This window comes from Ammospiza caudacuta, chromosome 25 (assembly GCF_027887145.1).
Source record: "Ammospiza caudacuta isolate bAmmCau1 chromosome 25, bAmmCau1.pri, whole genome shotgun sequence".
Taxonomy (NCBI): Eukaryota; Metazoa; Chordata; class Aves; order Passeriformes; family Passerellidae; genus Ammospiza; species Ammospiza caudacuta.
In genome coordinates, this window is record NC_080617.1 from 5,476,971 (window position 1) to 5,501,219 (window position 24,249).

General features: G+C 43.5%; 1 protein-coding gene across 1 annotated transcript in view; it reads left to right on the forward strand.

The window, feature by feature from the left end:
• Window positions 1–24,249, forward strand: part of CSMD2 (CUB and Sushi multiple domains 2) — a 236,605-nt gene that overhangs the window by 36,349 nt on the left and 176,007 nt on the right. Inside the window, exons 4-5 of the mRNA XM_058819623.1 lie at window positions 8,657–8,851; window positions 13,897–14,104. Coding sequence (XP_058675606.1) covers window positions 8,657–8,851; window positions 13,897–14,104 — 403 coding nt within the window. The remainder of the gene's footprint in view (window positions 1–8,656; window positions 8,852–13,896; window positions 14,105–24,249) is intronic.

Here is a 24,249-nt window from a genome sequence, read left to right on the forward strand (position 1 = left end):
ATATACAGACACATATATATGTGAAATATATATATATCTATATATATATCTGTCTATCTATATCTATCTATCTATCTATATCACATCTATATTATATATATTAAATATATATATAATTAAATATTATTCTATTATCTATATTGTATATTAATATAGAATATACAATTCTATGTTAATATAGAATATAGATAATAGAATAATATTATATACATTAATTAATATTATATACATTAATATAATGTATAATCTATTAATCTAGTATCTGTATTTTATATTAATACAATTCAGTTATTTAATCTTCCAGTAATTTCAGCAACAAAGTGAAAAATTCACCAAAATCAGAAAAATTTCCTGTAAATTCCCCAATTTTGTGCAGAAATTAATTGATATATTAATACAAAAATTATATGTTATAATTTCTATTACATATTATATATAGTATATATTTTATATATTTTTATATATCATATATAGATATCATTATATATTATATGTCAGATATTATATATAACATTGTATCTATCACATATAATATATATCATATAATATATCATATAATATATATATTTCTATTATATATTTATGTATTTATACATTATATGTTATATATAATACATTGTGTGTTATATCTAATATATTATATGTTATATGTTATATATAATATAATGTAATATATATTATATGTTAATGTTATATATTATATGTTATATGTTATATATTATATATTATATATTATATATTATATATTATATACTATATATTATATACTATATATTATATACTATATATTATATACTATATTGAATATTATATATTATAAATAGTATATTATATATTAAATATTAAATATTAAATATCATATCCTGCCTTGCATTCTGGCACAGCAAAGGTGCAGAAATCAGGAGAAATTCCCATCCCTGACCAGATTCAGGCACTGGGGAGATCCCAAGTGCAGCTGAAGGAGCTGAGCCCTCCCCAGACTCTGCTTGTGCCGAGCCCTGGGCGTGTTTTTATGACATAATTGGATCACTTGAGCTGTGTTTGCAGTGAAGGGGATGAAATTACCATCTGGAGGTTTGGGGTTTTTTATTTTTCATCAGCTATGACCACAAATTAATAATGAGTCTGCGGAGCTGGCGGCAGCTGGTGACCAGAATTGCTGTGGCAGCTCTGTGGGCTGTTTGTGGCGCCATCCTTGGGATGGTTTTGGGTCCTGGGTGTTGAAGGGAGGTGCCTGCACTGCCAGCTCAGCCTCCTTTGGCTTTTGGTGTCGTATTTTGATGTCAGGGATGTGATATTTCATGAGATTTGCCCTTGCAGCCCTGCCCATTGTGAGCCCAGGAATGCAGTGATGCGGTGCAATATTTATTTATTTCACATTTTATTTATTTATTTAGCAGATGGAGCTGGCTGCAACCCCCGCTCCTGGGTGAGGAGCCAGCAGCCAGAGCAGATCAATGAGCAGCTGAACAATGTTGGCCTCTAAAGTTGGAAGTGGCTTTTTTTTCCCCCAGAACAAAGAGTGTTCCATGGCCAGGGTGGCTGCAGGGAGGAGCTGAGCAGACCAACACTGGCACCCAGTGTCTGTGTGGCATCAGTTCACACTGAGCAGGGCAGCTCAGGCTGGTCCCACACTGAGGATGTGGCTCTGAGGATGAGGGAAGAGATGAGGATCTGGCTCCATGTTTCAGAAGGCTTGATTTATTATTTTATGATATATATTATATTGAAACTATACTAAAAGAATAGAAGAAAGGATTTCATCAGAAGGCTGGCTAAGAATAGAATAGGAAGGAATGATAGCAAAGGTTTGTGGCTCAGACTCTCTGTCCGAGCCAGCTGACTGTGACTGGCCATTAATTAGAAACAACCACATGAGACCAATCCCAGATGCACCTGTTGCATTCCACAGCAGCAGATAACCATTGTTTACATTTTGTTCCTGAGGCCTTTCAGCTTCTCAGGAGGAAAAATCCTAAGGAAAGGATTAAAGATGTCTGCGACACCCTGGCAGTTCAGCTCCTCTCTGCTCCCCTCTGGGGCCTGGAGAGGCTGCCTGGAACAGGGGCTGGACAGAGTAAGGGAATAATTTAAATTATTATTTATTTATTGAAAGGTTTTTACAGGATCCACCTTGGGCAGCACAAGGACATTTCCCCCTCTCTCCCAAGAGCCTGAGGCTACACCCAATATGTACCCTGAGGTTTATAACTTATAAAACTTCTTTAAGTTTTATTTATTATAGGGGTTAATTGTGCAATTCCAGCTGCAGGTTCTGCAGTCCCACCCTCCCAGGTTGCTCCCCTCCATTCCCTGCTGTTTGCATTTTTTGGGGCTGAAGCTGCAGCGGTGTCCTTGGTTCTGGGGCTGGAAATTGATTATGGGACTGAGCTGTGAGGAGAACTTGCTAAAACACTTTATATGGAGTTCAGAATTATGGTTTATATTATTAGGGTATATACAATGTGGTATAGAATCTCAAAAATATGAAAATTAAAATTTAAAGCATCAGTTTGGTGCCTGCTCTGATCTCCTGGTGCTGCACTTTTCCCACTCAGAGCAGTGAGGTGGTGTCTTTGTTTTTCTGATGGTAGAAAAGTTCAGATACAGAGAGGTGAAAGAATCAATGGGAATAACCATAAATTCCATAGAAATTCCACAGATTGTTACTCACTCAAACTGTGCTGAATCTCTGGATTTGGAGGGAAAAAAAAAGAGACACAAGGAAAAGAAAAAGGGGGGAACATCAGAAGGGGGTCTGTGTTAGATTTGGGAAATCTGAACCTCTCAAATACCTCAGTCAGTGGGGAAGGAGAGAGGGAAATGCAGATGGGAAATTGGGATAAAAAGGAGGCTGTGTCCTCTAAAAAATGTGAAAGGTCCCATGGAGAATCCCCCATGGCCTCTGCCTTTACTGGAATAAAGTTCCACGACTCCTCTGTCTCCTTTTTGACACACTCCTCTGGTGTTTGTGGATGGATTTTCCTGGCACCATGCAATGATTAACCCTGGGCTCAGGGAGGGAGGGAGGCAATGCAGCCCCAACCTCTCCTCCCTGGGGAAAGGTTTTGGAGTCACTCTGCAGCTGTTGAATGCCAGTTCAGTGGAGCTTTTAAACACACGCTTACAGCATTGCTGCTCAGCAAAACACTTCAGCACCTCCTTTAAATGGAGCTGTGCTCGAGTGTTGTGGCTCTGGGAGGTTGGAGCTGTTCAGGGGGATAAAACAGCACTGGGAGGGAAAAGGAACAATGGGAAGGATTCCACTGATTGATCATGGAAAAGGATATTTGATTTTACAGATAAACTTTAGGTTTGTTGAGAAATGAAATGAGACATTGAAAGATGAAAGAAACAATGGGGAAGAAAACCCCCTGAATTCTGTAAGAATTAAAAATTCAAAGGGAGGGTTGTACCTTAGAGGGGAATCTTTGGGATCGGGTGTTCTGGGGAGTCTGAACCTCTCAAGTACCTCAGAAATGGGGAAAAACCCCTAAATTCTGTAAGAATTCAAAATTAAAAGGGAGGGTTGTACATAGGAAGGAAATCTTCTGTATCAGGAATTTTGGGAAGTCTGAACCTCTCAAGTACCTCAGAAATGGGGAAAGAGAGAAGGGAAATGCAGCTGGGAAATTGGGATAAAAAGGAGGCTGCATCCTCCAAAAATTTGAGTGGAATGCCCCATGGCCTCTCCCTTTATTGGAATAAAGTTCCAGGACTCCTCTGTCTCCTTTTTGGATACAAATCTCTGCTGTTTCTGTATTAATTTGATCCTGATGAGGATTTAATCAAAGCCAAGCCCCTCCTCTCCCAGCCTCTGGGATATCCTTGGAAGTTGCTCTGAACTTGCTCAGAAGTTGCTGAGGCACGTTCCAGAAAGGGAAATTGAAAACTTGAGCTTCCAAAAAGGAAAAAAAAGAAAATAAAAATCCACCCAAAAAGGACCAGAACTACTCCCACAAACAAGATGGATGATAAACCATTTTCCAAAAGTGACTTTCTGGCTGGTTTTTAGTGAACAGAGAAATATTGGAGAACGGGGGGAAAAAGTAGTTTCCATTTAGTTTTATCTCTGGCTGTACTGGAAACAAATCATGGCACGAAAAGAAAAAGGGATAAAATGAAATGAAAACGGTCCCATTTATTTCCTTTGCTGTAGCACACTCTGGACAGTTCTTGTGAAGATTAAAACTCTTCTGAACTGGAGCAGATTGTGCTAAAACACTGCTGAAATATCTCAGACAGCCCTGGAGTATCCCTGGAGCACTTGGCCCAAAAATGATGGATGGAGAATGAGAGGAAATGGTTCTGTGTGGATCCCTCCTCCACTCTCCACATCCTCCACGGGTGCCCACTTAAATTTTGAATTGTGATGGAAATCTTGGATATTCTCTTAGAAATCTGGATCTTAGAAATCTTAGAAATCTGGATATTCTCTTTAAAAAATCTGATTTTTCCCTTGAATTTCTTGGATCCAGTGCAGGCTGGCTCATTAAGAGAATATCTCCCTGCCCTGGCTCTCCTGTTGATTCCTGTGGATATCTTGACTTCCAATCCCCCCAAAAAATCCAGGAAAGGCAGAAAAACAGAAAAAAATGTTAAATTTTTTTTTCCTTTTTTAATGTTTTTCCCTTTTTTTTCCCTTTCCTTTACCCTTTTAATGTTTATTTTTTTCAATTTTCTTTCCCTTTTTTAATGTTTTTCCCTTTTCTTTTTTTGTTTTCTTCCCTTTCTTTTCCTTTTCTTTCCCTTTTCTAATGTATTTTTCCCTTCCCCCCTTTTGTAATGCTTTTTCCCCTTTTATTCCCTTTTCCCCCCTTTTTTAATGTTTTTCCCCCTTTTCTTTCCTTTTTAAATGGTTTTTTCCCTTTCCCTTTTAAAATGTTTTCCCTTTTCCTTTTTTAAATGTTTTTCCCCCTTTTTTTCCCCTTTTTAATGTTTTTTCCCTTTTCTTTCTCTTTTTAATGGTTTTTCCCCCTTTTTAAATTGTTTTTTCTCTTTTTTCCCTTTTCTTTCCCTTTTTAATGTTTTTGGGTTTTTTTCCCTTCCCCCCCTTTCTTTCCCTTTTTAATGGTTTTCCCCCCTTTTAAATTGTTTTTTCCCTTTTTTCCCTTTTCTTTCCCTTTTTAATGTTTTATGGTTTTTTTTCCCTTCCCCCCCCTTTCTTTCCCTTTTTAATGTTATTTCCCCTTTTCTTTCCCTTTTTAATGATTTTTTCCTTTTTCCCTTTTCTTCCTCTTTTTAATGGTTTTTCCCCCTTTTTAAATTGTTTTTTCCCTTTTTCCCTTTCCCTTTTTGAATGTTTTTTTTTCCTTTTTTCCCTTTTTAATGTTTTTTTCCCCTTTTTAAATGGTTTTTTTTTTCTTTTTTCCCCTTTTTCTTTTTGTTTTTTTTCCCCTCTTCTTTCCCTGCTGACAATTGAGAGCATTTGGGAGAGGCTGATGTAATGAGGCTGGATGCCTTGTGATGGTGGGACTGTGGCCAAGGATGCGTTGAGTCACATCTAATGACTTAAAAACTCCTAATTAATTTCGAATGAACTGGAACAAGGAGGCTCAGCTTGACGAGCACCAGGTTGTGAAAGGCTCCTGATGCTGGAAACTCCACCCTGGGATGAGGAAAAGTTGGGAGCAGCCTGGTTAAAAAGGGTGGAAAGGAATGGATGTGAGGGCTGAAGGCGGATGGGAGGGAGGTTCTGGTGTGGATCAGCAGATCTGGGAGCTCAGGAGAGCCGGGAGAAAGGGAGGAAAGAATGAGAAACTGGGAGAAATGGATGAGAAAAATGAGAGAAACAGGGAGAAATGGATGAGAGAAACAGGGAGAAATGGAGGTGAAAAATGAGAAACGGAGAAATGGAGGTGAAAAATGAGAAGCGGGCAGAAAAGGAGGTAAAACATGAGAAACAGAGAAATGGAGGTTAAAAAATGAGAAACGGAGAAAGGGAGGCAAAAAAGCGAGAAGCAGGAAGAAAAGGAGGTAAAACATGAGAATTAGGGACAAATGAATGAGAAACAGGGAGAAAGGGAGGTAAAAAGGAGAATCAGGGAGAAAGGGAGGTAAAAAATGAGAGAAAGGGAGAGAAGAAGGTAAAAAGTACGATAAAGGGGAAAATGGAGGTAAAACATGAGGATCAGGGAGAAAGGGAGGTAAAAAGTGAGAATCAGGGAGAAATGGGGGTAAAACATGAGAAGCAGGGAGAAATGGAGGTAAAAAAAAGAGAATCGGGAAAAAATGGATGAGAAACAGGGAGAAAGGGAGGTAAAACATGAGAAGCAGGGAGAAAGGGGGGTAAAAATGAGGATCGGGGAGAAAGGGAGGTAAAAAGTGAGAATCAGGGAGAAACGGGGGTAAAACATGAGAATCAGGGAGAAAGGGAGGTAAAGAATGAGAATCAGGGAGAAATGGGGTTAAAAAACATCGATCAGGGAAACAAGGAGCTAAAACATGAGAAGCAGGGAGAAAGAGAGGTAAAAGTGAGAAGCAGGGAGAAATGGAGGTGAAAAATGAGAGGTAGGGAGAAATGGAAGTAAAAAATGAGAATCAGGGAGGAAAAAGGCCTGAATGGATCCAGCTTGGGCAGCACAAGAGCCCAGCCAGGGCTGCACCCAAGATGAACCAAAATGATCACAAAATGCATGACTGGTTACAAAGTCTCTCACTTTTATCAATTCTGCTCCATTTGCATCTTGGAGTTCATTGTCCCATTCCAGCTTTAGCCCAGGCAGTCCCATCCTTGTTTTTCTCTTCATTCCACATTGTTTCTGCTCTTGGGCCTGAGATTTGGATCATTTGTCCTTGGTGCCCAGCTGGAGCAGGAATTGTTTTGTCTCCCTGCTCTGTGCACAGAGCTCACCATCCCCTGATATGAACCCCAGACCCACCCACTAGAGCAGCACAGAACCTGAGAAACATAAAAATTAAAACCTGAGGCATCAATTTCTTGCTAAGGAGGTGTCACTGGTGCACCAGGCCATTGTCACCTGGTGTCACAGTCGTGGTTCTGCCCTGGTTCTGCTGGGTCTGGGCTGGCCTTTAGCATCCCCAGAGTGGCTCCTGTGCTGGGTCACCTTCAGGGAGGTGTCCTGAGCCCAGCCAGCGCTGGGACAGTGACATTGCAGGTGCACCAGAATAATCCCATTGCCTTTCCTCTGTCGTAAAATCAGATCAGCCTTTGGCAGCTGTTCAGGTGCGGACAAATGAAATAAACTGCTCAGAATTCATCGTGGGAAGGAGCAGAAAATCGGTAACAGGACCTTTCCTTCATCCCCACAAATCTCTGGATGTACCCCCAACCTCTCTGGAGTCATTTTTGTCTCTCCATCAGCAGGAATTTAAAGATCTCCTGCACTTGGGTGATTTAAAAACCCCAATCCAAGCTCCCTGCAGCGACCCAGGGCAGTGGGGGGTTAATGCTGCTCCCCACAAAGCTGCTGTGGAGCAAGATCTGGAATGTGCAGGCAGCTCAGTGAAGCAGAATTTTAATCTGAGATCTGTTTTTCAAGTCTGATTTTAAGATCCCATGCAGGTCAGGGTTGTCTGATTCTTCACAGTTCATTAAGTAGAGAGCAGCTCGTGGTGGAGATTGACTTTTAAAAATGATGGATTTTTATTTATAGAGGAGTTCTACTCATTAATTTTAAGGGATGGAAGCATAAAAGCAGGAATGGGTTCATTAAAAAAAAAAAAGTGACATTGGTAATTTAATTAAGTTGGGGGTTTGAGGATCATTACAAGAAATGAAATGTTAGTTCTGGGCTGCTTTTCCACCTGCTTGGATTTGAGAGCAGCCCCTGCTCCCAGAACCTGCCTGGGCAGGAAAATTTCCTGGTGGAACTTCCCAGCTCCAGGGGCTTTGGAGGAGGATGAAAATAATGGCTTTGGGGGCAAGAAATGGGGTCAGGAGCTGGGATCTGCCCCTGCTGCTGTTTTGGGGGCTGGAACCCCGAAACTGGGCTTGGGGACTCTCAGGTGTGACCTGTGACAATTCCCTGTCCCTAACCCAACCCTGCTTTTCTCAAATTGATCATTCTGTTTTCAGTGATGATTATTCCGTTTTTCCTGAGGGTTTAGCTCAGCCCTGTGACAATTCCCAACCCAACCCTGCTTTTCTCAAATTGATTATTCTTCATTATTCCATTTTTCCTGAGGATTTACCTCAGCCCCCTGTCCCTAACCCAACCCTGCTTTTCTCAAATTGATCATTTTGTTTTCAGTGATGATTATTCCATTTTTCCTGAGGATTTAGCTCAGCCCTGTGACAATTCCCAGTCCCTAACCCAACGCTCCTTCCCTCAAATGCGTTATTCTCGATTATTCCGTTTTTCCTGACGATTTACTCAACGCTGTGAAAATTCCCAGTCCCTAACCCAACCCTGCTTTCCTCAAATTGTTTATTCTGTTTTCAATGACAATTATTCTGTTTTTCCTGAGGATTTAGCTCAGCCCTGTGACAATTCCCTGTCCCTAACCCAACCCTGCTTCCCTCAGATGGATTATTCTTGATTATTCAATTTTTCCTAAGGATTTAGCTCAGCCCTGTGACAATTCCCCGTCCCTAACCCAGCCCTGCTTCCCTCAAATTGATCATTCTGTTTTCAGAGATGATTTTCCTGTTTTCCCCGAGGATTTGTCTCATCCCCTGTCCCTTCCCTTGCAGCCCTGCCCAGCCACACGTGCGGGAACCCAGGGCGGCTGCGGAACGGGGTGCAGCAGGGAACCACCTTCAGCATCGGGGACAGGGTCAGGTACAGCTGCAACCCCGGCTTCTTCCTGGAGGGCCACGCCCTGCTCACCTGCCAGGCCAGCTCGGGACAAGGAGCCTCCTGGGACTTCCCTCTGCCCGTCTGCAGAGGTGAGGAGATACCCGAAAATGGGCGTTGAGATGGTTGGGGTGGGGTGTTGGGTTTGAAAGGGTCAAAACCCGACTCTTAAGAGCCAACTCTTCAGAATTAACCCTTAAAAATTAACCCTTAAAAAGCAACCCTTAAAAACCAACTCTTAAAACCCAACCCTTAAAAAGCATCTCTTAAAAAGAAATCCTTAGAAACCAACCCTTAGAAATCAACCCTTCAAAATCAACCCTTAGAAAGCAACTCTTGAAAATTAACCCTTAAAAACTAACCCTTAAAAAGCAACCCTTAAAAACCAAGCCTTAAAAAGCAACTCTTAAAAAGAAACCCTTAGAAATCAGCCCTTAGAAATCAACCCTTAGAAATCAACCCTTAAAAACCAACCCTTAAAACCCAACCCTTAAAAAGCATCTCTTAAAAAGAAATCCTTAAAAGCCAACCCTTAGAAATCAACCCTTCAAAATCAACCCTTAGAAAGCAACTCTTGAAAATTAACCCTTCAAAACTAACCTCAAAAACTAACCCTTAAAAACCAACCCTTTAAAAGTGTTTCTTAAAAAGAAATCCTTAAAAACCAGCTCTTAGAAATCAACCCATAAAAACTAACCCTTAGAATGAACTCTTAAAATCAACCCTTAACAACTAACCCTTAAGAAGCAACTCTTAAAAAGAAACCCTTGAAAACTAACCTTAACAACTAACCCTTAAAAAGCAACCCTTAAAAACCAAGCCTTAAAAAGCAACTCTTAAAAAGAAATCCTTAAAAACCAACCCTTAGAAATCAACCCTTAAAATGAACCCTTAAAAAGCAACCCTTGAAAACCAACTCTTAAAAACCAACCCTTAAAAAGAAACCCTTCAAAACCAACCTTAAAAAAACAACCCTAAAAAAACAAGCCTTAAAAAGCAACTCTTAGAAATCAACCCTTAAAAACTAACCCTTCAAAATCAACCCTTAAAAATCAACCCATACAAAACCAATCCTCAAAACCCAACCCTTAAAAACCAGCTCTTATAAAGAAACCCTTAAAAACCAACCCTTAAAAACTAACTCTTCAAAATCAACCCATACAAAACCAACCCTCAAAAACCAACCCTTCAAAACCAAATGTGGTGGCTTTAGTTGAAACCAGAAGAAATGTTAGAAATCATAACCATAACCCAGCCCCTACCCAACAACTGATGAAAAAAAACCTAAAAGAACCCAAAAAAAGAGCCCAGCCCCACAGCAAAGCTACCCAGCCCAGCCTAACCAAAACAAAACCCAAATTATGTTACCTCTTAACCAACCAGAGGAAAAAACAGAAGTTCCCAAGTATCTTTCATCTTTAACACATGTATTTTTTCACAAAAGCAGATACAACTTTCTAGTAACTAAAAGCTTTGCATCACTTCCATAAATATCTCCCATACAAAAACAAAGCCACCAACCCTTAAAAAGCAACTCTTAAAAACCAACCCTTCAAAATTAACTCTTAAAAATCAACCCTTAAAAACCAGCCCTAAATGGGAAAGTAAACCTGGTGTGGTTGTTGGGTTTTGGGTTGTGGTTGTTGGGTTTTGGGTTGTGGTTAATGGGTTTTTGATGGGTTCCTCAAGGCTGTTGGGTTTTGGGGGAATAATGGGAAGGTTGTGAAGGGGTTGGGGTGTTGGGAATGGGGCACAGCTGCTTTAGCTGCAGTTTCTTGGTCCCTGGACAGTTAAATTAAATCAAATTTAAAAATAAAACAAAGTGGGGGAAAAAACCACAATTTTATAAGTGGTAGGACAAAGGGGGATGGCTTTAAACTGAGAGTGGGTTTAGATTAAATATTAGGAGAAAATTCCTCCCTCTGAGGAACTGGGATTGATTTCCTGGAGAAGCTGTGGTTGCTCCATCCCTGGAAATGTCCAAGGCCAGGTTGGAGCAGCCTGGGATTGTGGAAAGTGTCTCTGCCCATGGAATGGGGTGAAAGGAGATGATCCTGAAGCTCCAAACCAACCATGATCCCATGATTATCCCAAAAATCAGGTACCTCCCCAAGCCTGCAGGTTTTCCAGCTCAAACACTGGAAATGGAACTGGATTTTCTGCTTCCCAGTGCCAGATTCACTCTCCTGTGGCACATCCCAGAGTGGTTGTAGTTCTGTGCTGCAGGAAAGGTGGATCTGTGCAGGGCTGGAATGTTCCCTGCCTTGGAGGAGGTAAAACAATTTATACTGAAAATTTATACTGAACTATTTATACTGAAAATTTATACAGAACAATTTATACTGAAAATTTAAACTGAAAAATTTATACTGAAAATTTATACTGAGTTTATATGAACAATTTATGCTGAAACCAATTCCCAACTCCTGCCGGTTTAAGGGCAGGGAAACTTTAAAATTCCTTTATCAGTTCAGCCTTGCTAATTGTGCTCCCAGGGGGGCTGGGGAGTGTGTAAACACACAAATATCTGTGTTCTTCCACCAAAAACATTTGCTGCTGCTCCTGAAGTCTCTTCCCCTCGATTCCCTGTGCACTTGAGCAGAGCATCTCCTATTGATTGCTTTTATTGACTCTGCCTGAGCGATCAATCAGCCCCTGGGCCGTGGAGCTGCGCCTTCAAGTGAGCAAATATTTGTTGCTTGGGGTGTTTTTAATGCTCCCTTGGATGGGTTACAGGTACAGAGGTGTGTTGTGACTGTCACTGGGGTTTGTTTGGGGTATTTCCCTGCTGGTTTGGGGTCGGGAGTGTTTAGGGAGGAGTTCAAAGTGATTTGAGAGAGTGCTGCTTATCCCTGATGTTTTTTATGATCAGTCATGATGATTTTCTACAAATTAGGATGGTCTTTGCCAATTTTATAATACTTTTTTTTAAAATTTAATTTAATTTGATGAGTTTCACTGGAGATGAAAACACAGAATCAAGGGATGAAGGATCATTGATTCCAACCCTGGCCCTGCACAGACACCCCAGAATTCCACCTTGAAAGTGATGTCCAAACATTCCTGGAGCTCTGGCAGCCTTGGGAATGTTCCCATTCCCTGGGCAGCCTGGGCAGTGCCCAGCACCCTCTGGGTGCCCTAAATCCACCCTAATATTCCATCAGGAGGAGCTGCAGCCCCTCTGAGCTCTGGCCTTGATCTCCTCCTCTCCAAGTGCCCTCAGCTGCCCCTTCACCATTCCTGGCCCTCCTCTGGACCCTCTAAAAGGTGAAATTCCCTGAAATTCCACCTTGAGAATGGGCAAAGCAGCACCTTGGTGGGAGAAAAGGGAATTCCCTGCCTGGAGGGAGCAGTTCCCTCTGCTCTGACAGCATTTCCCAGAGTCTCCTCCTTGCCCAGCTTCGCTCAGCATTTGTGGAGGAAACCCCAGGGAGGGAGGGATTAATCCTGACCCCAGCTGGTGCTGGAGCTGAGGGTTGGCACCATTTCCATTGCTGAGATCCCCTCTCCAGCTGGAGGAGAAGCCCAGCTTTGCATTTCCACCCTGAAGTGCCAAACTCGTGTTTGATTTCAACGCTGCCCTTCCAGCCTGGAGCCCAGCACTGGGGCTGGTGGCACCTGAGCTGCTCCAGGGAGGAGGAGGATCCAGGGAATGGCTCCAAGGGCAGCACAAAATCTGCTTTTCAGCTGCTCTGGTGGAGCTGTGCCTGCAGCTGAGTTTGCATCTATGATTCCTTGTGAAGGCTGAACTAGAACAGAGGCTGGGCAGAGTGAAAGAATAAAGCAGGGATTTATTAAAAGGATCTCCTCAATGGATCCACCTTGGGCAGCACAAGAGCCCAGCCAGGGCTGCACCCAAGATGAACCAAAATGGTCACAAAATGGACACTTGGTCACGGGGTCTCTCACTTCTATCAATTCTGCTCCATTTGCACATTGGGGTTCATTGTCCAATTCCAGCTCCAGCCCATCCAATCCCATCCTGCTTGTTTTTCTCTCTTCAGCCCACATTGTTTGTGCTCTTGGGCTGAGATTTGGATCATTTGTCCTTGGTCCCCAGCTGGAGCAGGAATTGTTTTGTCTCCCTGCTCTGTGCACAGAGCTCACCATCCCCTGATATGAAGCTCAAACCCACCCACTAAAGCAGCACAGAACCTGAGAAATGCAAAAGCCCAACCTGAGGCATCATTTCCATCCTTAAGAGTGGGCAGTGACACCCCCTGCCCCAAAGGGGGTTTGGCTGTGTCTTGGTTTGGAAAGCCAGGAGCCTGCTAAGGAAGGGAGGAGCCTCCCCTGAAATGGAGAAAATGAACCCCTCCCTTTTTCTGAATTGCTATAAATTTCAAATTAAGGGGCTCTCAGGCAAAAAATATGGGAGCAGGAAATAACAGTTCTGTAATAGGGAAGAAAATAAAAATATAAACAATGCAGTGAACGAAACCAACACTGGCAGAGTCAGAACCCAACCTGACACCCTGTGGGTCAGGCTGTTGGCAGCAGTGCCATTGGAATTGTGGCTCAGCCCTCCTGCAGTGTCAGGGCTGGTTCTGCTGGAGCAGGGATCCTGCAGAAAGGTGCAGTCTCTGCCTCTGAAGATCCAGGGGCAGAGGCAGCTGCTGTTCCTCTGGGCAATGCAGTGCAGAAGCCGTGCTGGTGTTCCAGAATCTCCAGATTCTATCTGGGTAGGAATGTTTGAAACCTCCAGATTATATCCTGGTAGGAATGTTTGAAATCTCCAGATTATATCCAGGTAGGAATGTTTGAAATCTCAGTTTATATCCAGGTAAGAATGTTTGAAATCTCCAGATTCTATCCGGGTAGGAATGCTTGGCTCCTCCCTCTGGGCTCACATCTCCCAATGGAATGATGTAGTTCTTATCAGCCATGCAGGGACATTCAATACCTGTTATAAGCAGATGTCTCCCTAGTTGTGGAAGAGATAAGGAAAACTGCCCACTTAACAGAAGCCAAATGCCATGCAGACGATAATAAACAGAATACAATTCTGATGGTAAATAGAATACAATTCTGATGGTAAACAGAGTACAATTTGCTTGGCAATCCAGGGCAGGCTGGGACTTTGGGCTGGACTTTGGGACCTTTGGGCATTCAGGGCTCACCCTGGCCTTTGTTTCAGCTGATGATGCCTGCGGAGGGACCCTGCGGGGCCAGAGCGGGGTCATCTCCAGCCCCCACTTCCCCCTGGAGTATGGCAACAATGCAGACTGCACCTGGACCATCCTGGCCGAGCCTGGGGACACCATTGCCCTGGTGTTCATGGATTTCCAGCTGGAGGATGGATATGATGTTCTGGAAGTTGCTGGCACGGAGGGATCCTCGCTCTGGTAGGTTCCTGCTCCGTTCATTCCTTGTAGGGTGGCGCCTTGTGGGGTACTCAGGGTCTGTGTGGGCGCAGCCAAACTTCACAGGGGGCTCAGAGGGAGAAGTTTGGGCCTGAAGGAGGGGAAATTGCCAATTATTCCCCGTGGTTTCCTTCTGGAACGTGGGATTTGCTTGGTAAACTCAGCAGTGAGCATTGGCTGCTCTGAGTCCTGACGTCTGCAGTGAGAGTCGTGGTGTGGCTGGGTAGAAAAAATATTTAAAAATAAAAAACCCAAACAAAATCACCCAACCTCTGAGACCCTTTCAAACCCTGCCACAGTCAAGCCTTGATTTTGCTAAATGTTCTGATGATTGCTAAACCCATTGATGTTGATGAACTTCTGGAAATGTTTCACCAGATCCACTTCTCCATGGGACAGGGGACAGAATTCCAGCCCCCCTCTCATCCCAGAGATTGCCTGGAAACTTTTCTCAGAAATATTGCTTCAATTTGGGATAAAAGCCAATATTTCCAATATTCAGGAGCCACCCCAGTGCTCTGAAGGCAGGGGAAATAAGGATCTGCAGAGGGAATTTGATGTGTTCCTCCTGTTGGTTTTATAGCAAAGGACATGGTGATCACCTTCAGAGGGTTAAAAGTCCTGATTGGCAGCAAGTGGAAGGTCCTGGAAGTTAGATTTGAACCCAGAATCCCTCTGGAAGGGAAGAATGAAGCTTTTGTAATAATCAGGTGTTGCCTGGGATTATCAGCAGCGAGTTAAATTGTGATTATTTGTGAGGATCCTGTTGCAAATCCCATTTATTTGAGTGATTTATCCTGGCTGGCAATTCTGAGGGAACAGCATTGGAGTGTTTAGGGTGTATTGATGGGAGGGAAGTTGCCATTTACCACGTCCCAATTGTTTACTGTTCCCAGGCCCCTTTGGAAAATTAGATGTTGCTGTTTGATGAAAAAATGCCTGGGCTGGTTTTATTAGAATGCATTAATATTTTAGGGCACTGGTGGTTCGTAGGCACTCAGCTGTGCTGGCTGGGAAGATGGATGGAGCTGGTTAAAAAACATTATTCAGCCTGGAGGTGTTGCCAAAGCAGAGCTGTGTCTTGTCATGTCAAAAATAAAACAAAGCCTGGCAGAGGGAACCTGCTGGGAAAAAAAAAAAAATTAATTAATTAATAAAATTAATAAACTCCTCGTAAATACAGCAGGGGAAAAAATACTTTAAATTGTGGGGAATGTAAGCCTGGCTTTGAGCTGAGCCTGTGGTGCACACACAGTTGTTAAAACTGAGATTAAAGCCTGGTTTAAGTTTTACAGGTGTCACTTTGGGGTTCATTGGAGGGAGAAATTATGGATTTGCATCCCTGCTCCCCTCAGCCCTTTTTGGGATCCCCGGGCTCCAGCAGCAGGAATTCCCCCTTGGCAGAAACTGTTCCTGCTTTTTGTGGTGCATCCCCGAATTTCCCATCCCTGAATTTCCCATCCCTGAATTTCCCATCCCCAAATTAATTTCCCATCCCTGAATTTCCCATCCCCAACTTTCCCATCTCCAAATTTCCCATCCCTGAATTCACATCCCCGAATTTCACGTCCCCAAATTAATTTCCCATCCCCGAATTTTCCATCCCTGAATTTTTCATCCCTGAATTTCCCATCCCTGAATTTCCCATCCCTGAATTTCCCATCCCTCAATTTCCCATCCCTCAATTTCCCATCCCCAAATTTCCCATCCCCGAATTTTCCATCCCCGAATTTCCCATCCTTGGATTTCCCATCCTTCAATTTCCCATCCCAGAATTTCACATCCCAGAATTTCCACATCCCAGAATTTCCCATCCCCAAATTTCCCATCCCTGAATTTCCAGCCAGCCCCAGCCCATTCCAGGCCATCTCATTTCTCATTCCTGAAGGAAACTTTGCAGTCCCACAAGTGGAATTGCAAAGAAGTCTTGTTTGGAATTTCATCTCTCCGAGCTGGCCCGGTAATTAAATTCAGATGAGTCAGTTCTCAATAATTTTTGCCCATAGGGGGAAAAAAACCTGGTGCTCCTGTCTCATCTTTAACCATGCTGATGTGATTCAGCAGGAAAAGAGAGCTCAAACCCCTTTTTCCCTTTTCTGCCTATGAAAAAACACGGATTTTAATTATTGGTAATAGGGCAGAGAGACTCGCAGCCAATTCTCTTGAAGCCTCTCACAGCTGAATATTTAAAATACTTCATTTTCTGAGCATTCTGAGTAGTTTTAGTCATGGCCAGGGCTGGGCACAAATAAACAAAATTCAATTTCATCAGGAGGATAATTCCTGTGTGTTTCCAGGCTAGGGAATGGCACCTAATGATGATATTTATGAGCCCATTAACTCAGCACTTCAAGTAACCTTGACTTGACCTGCTCTTAGAAAAACCTGCATTACCATTCACCCTCCCAGCTTTAAAAATGGATTTTTTGGGTTTCTTTTTTATGAGCCAGCTTGCTTTAAGTGCCTTCCCATTGATGCCACATGCTGGAGAATCCTGAGCTGGGTTTCCTTTGCTCCCCAACCTGTTGGATGTGAATCCTGCAGGAAGAATTCCAAGGGAGCAGTTTTGAGGCAGATTAATAAAATCAAACTTTTACAGCTGTTTCAGCCAGGGCACCTTGGGCCCAGATTGCCTTGAGAGGGGAGAAGTAAAATCCTAAAAGCAGGACAGGGGAAGGAGCAGGGTGGGATGAGCCTGTGGGGTGGTTGATTTAAAAACAAGGTTTTCCAGATATTTTATATCTATGGATGGGAGGGAGGGACTGGGATTTTAATTGGGAATTGTCTGTGATCTGCCTGGGATGTTCCGGAGCTTCAGGAGATGTTTCTGATTGGAAAATCTGTTTAAATTTATTTTAAAAACTTTTAGGATGGAGGTGGTTGCTTTACTAATGAGGCTTTCCAGATCTTTTCTATTCATGGTGTTTTTTGGATGGGAGGGACTGGGATTCTCATTGGGAATTGTCTGTGATCTGCCTGGGATGTTCTGGAGCTTCAGGAGATGTTTCTGATTGGAAAATTTAGGTGGGAAATTTACTTTTAGGATGGAGATGGTTCCTTTACTAATGAGGCTTTCCAGATCTTTTCTATCCATGGTGTGTTTTGGATAGGGTGGGAGTGACTGGGATTTTTGTTGGGAATTGTCTCTGATCTGCCTGGGATGGTTTGGAGCTCCAGGAGATGCTTCTAATTGGAAAATTTATACTTTCAGGATGGAGAAGGTTGCTTTGATAACGAGGTTTTCCAGATCTTTGATGTCCATGGTGTTTTTTGGATGGGTGGGACTGGGATTTTCATTGGGAATTGTCTCTGATCTGTCTGGGATGTTCCAGAGCTTCAGAAGATGTTTCTGATTGGAAAATTTAGGTGGGAATTTTACTTTTAGGATGGAGAAGGTTGCTTTGATAACGAGGTTTTCCAGATCGTTGATGTCCATGGTGTTTTTTGGATGGGTGGGACTGGGATTCTCATTGGGAATTGTCTGTGATCTGCCTGGGATGTTCTGGAGCTTCAGGAGATGTTTCTGATTGGAAAATCTGTTTAAATTTATTTTAAAAACTTATAGGATGGAGGTGGTTGCTTTACTAATGAGGCTTTCCAGATCTTTTCTATCCATGGTGTTTTTTGGATGGGAGGGACTGGGATTTTCATTGGGAATTGTCTCTGATCAGTCTGGAATCTTCTGGACCTTCAGGAGATGTTTCTGATTGGAAATTTTATACATTTAGGATGGAGATGGTTGCTTTGATAACGAGGTTTTCCAGATCTTTGATGTCCATGGTGTTTTTTGGATGGGGTGGAAGGGACTGGGATTCTCATTGGGAATTGTCTGTGATCTGCCTGGGATGTTCTGGAGCTTCAGGAGATGTTTCTGATTGGAAAATTTAGGTGGGAATTTTACTTTTAGGATGGAGAAGGTTGCTTTAATAATGAGGCTTTCCAGATCTTTTCTATCCATGGTGTGTTTTGGATGGGGTGGACGAGACTGGGATTTTCATTGGGAATTGCCTCTGATCTGTCTGGGATGTTCCAGAGCTTCAGGAGATGTTTCTGATTGGAAAATTTGTTTAAATTTATTTTGAAGACTTTTAGGATGGAGATGGTTGCTTTAATAACGAGGGTTTCTAGATTTTTTCAATCCTTGGTGTTTTTTGGATGGGGTGGGAGGGACTGGGATTTTCATTGGGAATTGTGCTGCTGTTGCTGTGTCGTGGGCTTCAGATCACAAAATGCTCTGAGCCTTTTTGGGGTTTATTTTGGGAAAGTTGCATCAGCTGTCAACATTGCCCCAATGCCTCCCACTCCTTGAGCCTTTCCCTGTCATTCCCCCTGGGATCCAGTTTCTGCTCCTTGATTTTTCTCTTGATAATCCCATGCTGAGGGAATGTGGTGGGAGAAGCAGGGCTGCAAGTGAGGAGCAGCCAAATCCTGGGAGTTTATTCCTGTCTGAGTTCAGTTCCTCCCCCTCAGTGCCTCGTCTTCCTTTTGCCTCTCCAACCTTGGCGCTGCATTTTCATCCCTTGCACAAAATCTTCTCTTCTCCTCTGTTTTTTGGTTTTGTTTTGTTTTTTTTTTTCATTTCATTTGTGTAAAATTCCTTTTGGCTTCATGCTGTGATTCCCTGGAAAAGGAGCCTGCCCCAACACGTGCATGTGAATTATTGCACTCATTTGAAGCACAGCTGTGCCAGATGTGAAGGCAGCACAGGCACCTCAGGGTGCTCCAGATGTTGAGCAGTAGGTGAAAACAAAAGCGCCCATGTACCTGGTGAGCCTGTGAGAACCAAGAACCTTGGAATTCCACTTCCTCTGGTTGATTTTATGAGTTTTTTTTCTGGAACTGAGCTCAGGGGACCCCTTGAGGCCATCAGCCCTTCCTGGAGCAGCATTTCTGAAATTCTCTTGTTTTCTCAGACCCTTTGGGGCCATCAGTCCTTCCTGGAGAAACATTTCTGAAATTCTGTTGTTTTCTGAGATCCCTTGTATCCATCAGCCCTTCCTGGGAGAGCATTTCTGAAATTCTCTCGTTTTCTGAGACCCTTTGGGGCCATCAGCCCTTCCTGAAGCAGCATTCCTGAAATTCTCTCATTTCCATGTTCCTGAGACCGTTTGGATCCATCAGCCCTTTCTGGAGGACCATTTCTGATCATGTCTCTTGTTTCTCTGTTTCTGAGACCCTCTGAATCCATCAGTCCTTTCCAGAGCAGCATTTGTGAAGTTCTCTCTCATTCCCATGCTCCTGAGACTCTTTGGATTCATCAGCCCTTTCTGGAGCAGTATTTCTGAAATTCTCTTGTTTCCTGAGACCCCTTGGATCCATCAGCCCTTTCTGGAGCAGCATTTTTGAGGTACTCTATTTTTTATTGAGACCCCTTGGATCCATCAGCCCTTCCTGGAAGAGCATTTCTGAAATTCTCTCATTTTCTGAGACCCTTTGGGGCCATCAGCCCTTTCTGGAGCAGCATTCCTGAAATCCCCTCATTCCCATGTTCTCTGATTTCCCTCTTTGGGAAGAGTTTGGGGGAAGATTTTTGCAGGAGCCATCAGCCCTTTCTGGAACAGCATTTTTGAGGTTCTCTCTTTTTTCTTCAGACCCTTTGGATTCACCAGCCCTTTCTGGAGCAGCATTTTTAAGGTTCTTTCTTGTTTTCTGAGACCCCTTGCATCCATCAGCCCTTTCTGGAGCAGCATTCCTGAAATCCCCTCGTTCCTCGTTCCCATGTTCTCTGATTTCCCTCTTTGGGAAGAGTTCGGGGGAAGATTTTTTTGCAGGAACCATCAGCATTTCAGCAGCTCCTCCCAAATCCCTTTCCCCATCCCTACGTGCAGCTGACCCTTCCCTCCCCAGCACCTCAATCTGTCTCTAAGTGGTTCCCAAAAGTCATTAAAAGCTCTGGGATGCTCTGGGATTCCCTCATCCCATCCCTCTGGCCAGCCCCTCTCTCTGCACACGCCTTGTGCTCTCAGAGCTGTGGGTCCTGGAGGTCACAGCTTCACGTGGAGCTGCTGAAAAGCTCCTCAGTGGGAGCTCCTAATGAACCAACCCCTTTCCTTTCCATCAAAGCAGCTTCTGATCCTGCCGTGGTGGCCTCGGCGCTTTCAGCTCCTGGTTTTCATCTCGGAGCTGCCTGTGAAGTCCACGCAAGGGCTCTGGCTCCAGAGAGAGGATTTTGTGCTTTGGGATGTGTTCCTGGTGAAAAATGCACATTTTATGATTGGCTTTTTGCAAATATTCAAATCAATATTATGTGTGTTACGCTAGAAAGTTATGTTGGAATAATTTTTTAAGCAGTGTGTTAAATACAGTTTTAGGTTATAACAAAATATTAAAATAGAAACGATGTATGTGGGATTTTTTTAAAGAAAGGAATGAGGGACTTGCACCAGATAGCAGCCACAGGACACCTAAATCTTTCATAAAAAAAAGAATTTATTGCTCCATTATCAGAAGAAACAAAATTCTTCCCACCTTGCTCAGTCCTGAAGACACCATCAGGATTCAGAGGATGAAAAACACCCATCACTTGTTTTTAAATTTTTAAAAGTTTAATGGTAATAAAATGATTATAAAAATAGTAATACAATTAGAGTAATAATAATTTGGACAATTTTAATTAGGACAATATGAGACAATAAATACAAAGAGTTATGGACAGTCCAGGTATCTTTTCTGGGCAGCACAAGCCTAAAAAAGGACCCACGTTAACAGAGGATTAACCCTTAAAAAAACAACAACCTGTTGCATATTCAAACACCTCGTACATGATACATAAATTCCTGGGAGTGGTGGTGGGGAAATTCCAGCCTTTGGAATTCCTGCACTCCAGGTTTTATTTGAAGATGGATTTCCTCTGTGAAGAGCAGCAATTTGTGGGTCAGGGATCTGTTTTGTCCTGCTGGAGCTCTGGATTCCAGGAGGCAGAACTGGTGGCTTCCAACCATCCCTGAGCATCCTTGGTGCTGGTGGCAAGTTCAGGGATTGGGAATGTTTTGGACTGGGAGGTTTGTGCTGCCACATTGTCCCAGAGCTCCTGGCACTGCTGGGAATGCTGGAAGGAAGGGGAAGGTGGGACTGGGAGGAGTTCCATACGTGGTGGATTTTCCTGTAGGGAAGGGGAAGGTGGGAATTTTGAGGAGTTCCATAGCTGGTGGATTTTCCTCAAGGTGGGATTTAGAGGAGTTCCATAGCTGGTGGGTATTCCTGTAGGGAAGGGAAGGTGGGATTTGGAGGAGCTCCATAGCTGGTGGATATTCCTGGAAGGAAGGGGAAGGTGGGACTTGGAGGGATTCTATAGCTGGTGGTGGATTTTCCTGGAAGGAAGAGAAGGTGGGATTTGGAGGAGTTCCATAGCTGGTGGATTTTCCTCAAGGTAGGATTTGGAGGAGTTCCATACGTGGTGGATTTTCCTGTAGGGAAGGGGAAGGTGGGAATTTTGAGGAGTTCCATAGCTGGTGGGTATTCCTGGAGGGAAGGGAAGGTGGGATTTGGAGGAGTTCCATAGCTGGTGGATTTTCCTCAAGGTAGGATTTGGAGGAGTTCCATACGTGGTGGATTTTCCTGTAGGGAAGGGGAAGGTGGGAAGTTTGAGGAGTTCCATAGCTGGTGGATATTCCTGGAAGGAAGGGGAAGGTGGGATTTGGAGGGGGTTCCATAGCTGGAAATGCTGGAAGGAAGGGGAAGGAAGGATTTGGAGGAGTTCCATAGCTGGTGGATATTCCTGGAAGGAAGGGGAAGGTGGGATTTGGAGGAATTCTATAGCTGGTGGTGGATTTTCCTGGAAGGAAGGGAAGGTGGGATTTGGAGGAGTTCCATAGCTGGTGGATTTTCCTCAAGGTGGGAATTTTGAGGAGTTCCATAGCTAGTGGGTATTCCTGTAGGGAAGGTGGGATTTGGAGGAGTTCCATAGCTGGAAATGCCGGAAGGAAGGGGAAGGAGGGATTTGGAGGAGTTCCATAGTCTGTGGATTTTCCTGGAAGGAAGGAGAAGGTGGGATATGGAGGGGTTCCATAGCTGGTGGATATTCCTGAAGGGAAGGGGAAGGTTTCAGCCTGAACGTGGAGCAGCAGAACCCGCTGCTCCCTGCTCCTGGCTGCCATTCCTTCTCCTGGGAAGCATCTGCTTCCCCAATCCTGCCCTGGGACATGGCAGGGACACGCAAAACCCTGTGACAAGGCCCCATGACCTCTCCCCTTCAATCCAATCAAACAGGATCACATCCCATCCCACTTTCCCCCCAGAGTTACTTTTCCATGCATTAACGTGATGAATTCCATTTGCTGCATGGTGGAAAGCTTTTAATGAATATTCAGACTGGGAAGGAGATGCTTTTAGGCTGAAAATGACCCTGATAATGGTTAAATTGCCCTTTTTATCCCAATTTGTCCTTTCTTTGTTGTTTGGTCACCTCAGGGGCGAAGATCTCCATGGAAAGGTCAATGCTGTGTGATCCTGAATCCCAAGGGATGAGAGGCAGGGAAGCCTGTAATAGCAGAGGGAAAAAAAAAAAAACCCTGAAGGTCATTAATTCTTAATTTCTTCCTGTGTTTGTCCTGCAAACACACGTTTGAAGAATAAAAAAAAAAAAAAGAGGTTTTTGCAAGAAGCCTCAATAGCTGTAATCTAAAAAGAGTTTTGTTTTTTTGGTTTTTTTTTTTTATACTGAGACTGAGTCTGACACGCCTGGCTGGAAGCTGAGAAAAATATTGGAACCTCCTTCAGGATGTGACCCAAAATATAGACTGTAAAGCAGTGAATAATACCCAGATTTGGCAGGGGAAGGAGGCTTGAAGGAAGTGCAGATGATGTTTCGGGTTGTAAAAAGTCGGATATTTGGGATTCTCTTTAAAACACTGTCACAGCAGAACACTGATTGCTCCCAGCTAAAGCAAGGATTTGGACAAACGTTGGTGGGAAAGATCAGTGCCTTCACTCTGAGGTGTTCCAGGAGCTGTCTGTGCCTTTTTGCCTTTTTTTTTTTCATGTTCAGACACCAATTGCTGTCATTTTCACGCCGCTGGGCTGAGCTGTGCCTGTGCAGGGAGGTCTCTCCTTGCACAGGGATCCAGGGAGCTGCGTTTTGGTGTCAGGATGTGTCTGCCAGAGCTGATAACACCCGTGTTCTACACCCCTCCCTTATCTGCAGCTTCAAAGGGAGCAGCGCAGACACCTCGGATGCTTTCAAAGGCCTCTCCCTGCTGGGCTTTCTGCAGGCCCCACTCAGGGATGTTTTTCTGCTATTTACAAGTTGTTTCAAGGATGGAATCACTTTGTTTTCAGACGTCAGCTGCCTCACAAAATGTGGTTTAAATGCTCTTTGCCTGCTGGATTTTGCCTGGCTGGGTTTGCTGCAGCTGCTCCCAGCACATTTCCCTTCCCTGGGCTCGGTTTTCATCACTCCCTGCAGCTGGGAATCACCACTGCTGGATCCATTCCGTGCTGGATTCATCCCTCTGCCCTTAAAATGATTTTTTAGGGGATGTCTGAGCATCAGGGGAGGAGAATATCAGTGTTTCAAAGAGTAGGGAAACACCAAGGTGCCTTGGTGCAGTTCCTCTTGAGAGGGCAGAGGAAACAAAGTGTGGCCACAGCATGGAAAAAACAAAGTCAGAAGTTGGAATTGTGTTCCCAGAGCTGGGATTTGTTAATCTTGATGTGTTTTCAGAGCTGAGTTATTGTATCATTTACTCCTGGTGTATTTATAGAGTTGGCTGTTGTATCTGTTAATCTTGGCCTATTTTCAGAACTGGGTTGTGGTATCTGTTACTCCTGGGTGTATTTTCAGAGCTGGGCTGTTGTATCTCTTACTCCTGGTGTATTTTCAGAGTTGGGCTGTTTGTATCTGTTACTCCTGGTGTATTTATAGAGCTGGGCTGTTGGATCTCTTACTCCTGGTGTATTTTCAGAGTTGGGCTGTTTGTATCTGTTACTCCTGGTGTATTTTCAGAGCTGGGCTGTTGTATCTGTTACTCCTGGTGTATTTTCAGAGTTGGGCTGTTGTATCTGTTAATCCTGGTGTATTTATAGAGCTAGGCTGTTCTATCCATTACTCCTGGTGTATTTTCAGAGTTGGGCTGTTGTATCTGTTAATCCTGGTGTGTTTATAGAGCTGGGCTGTTGTATCTGTTACT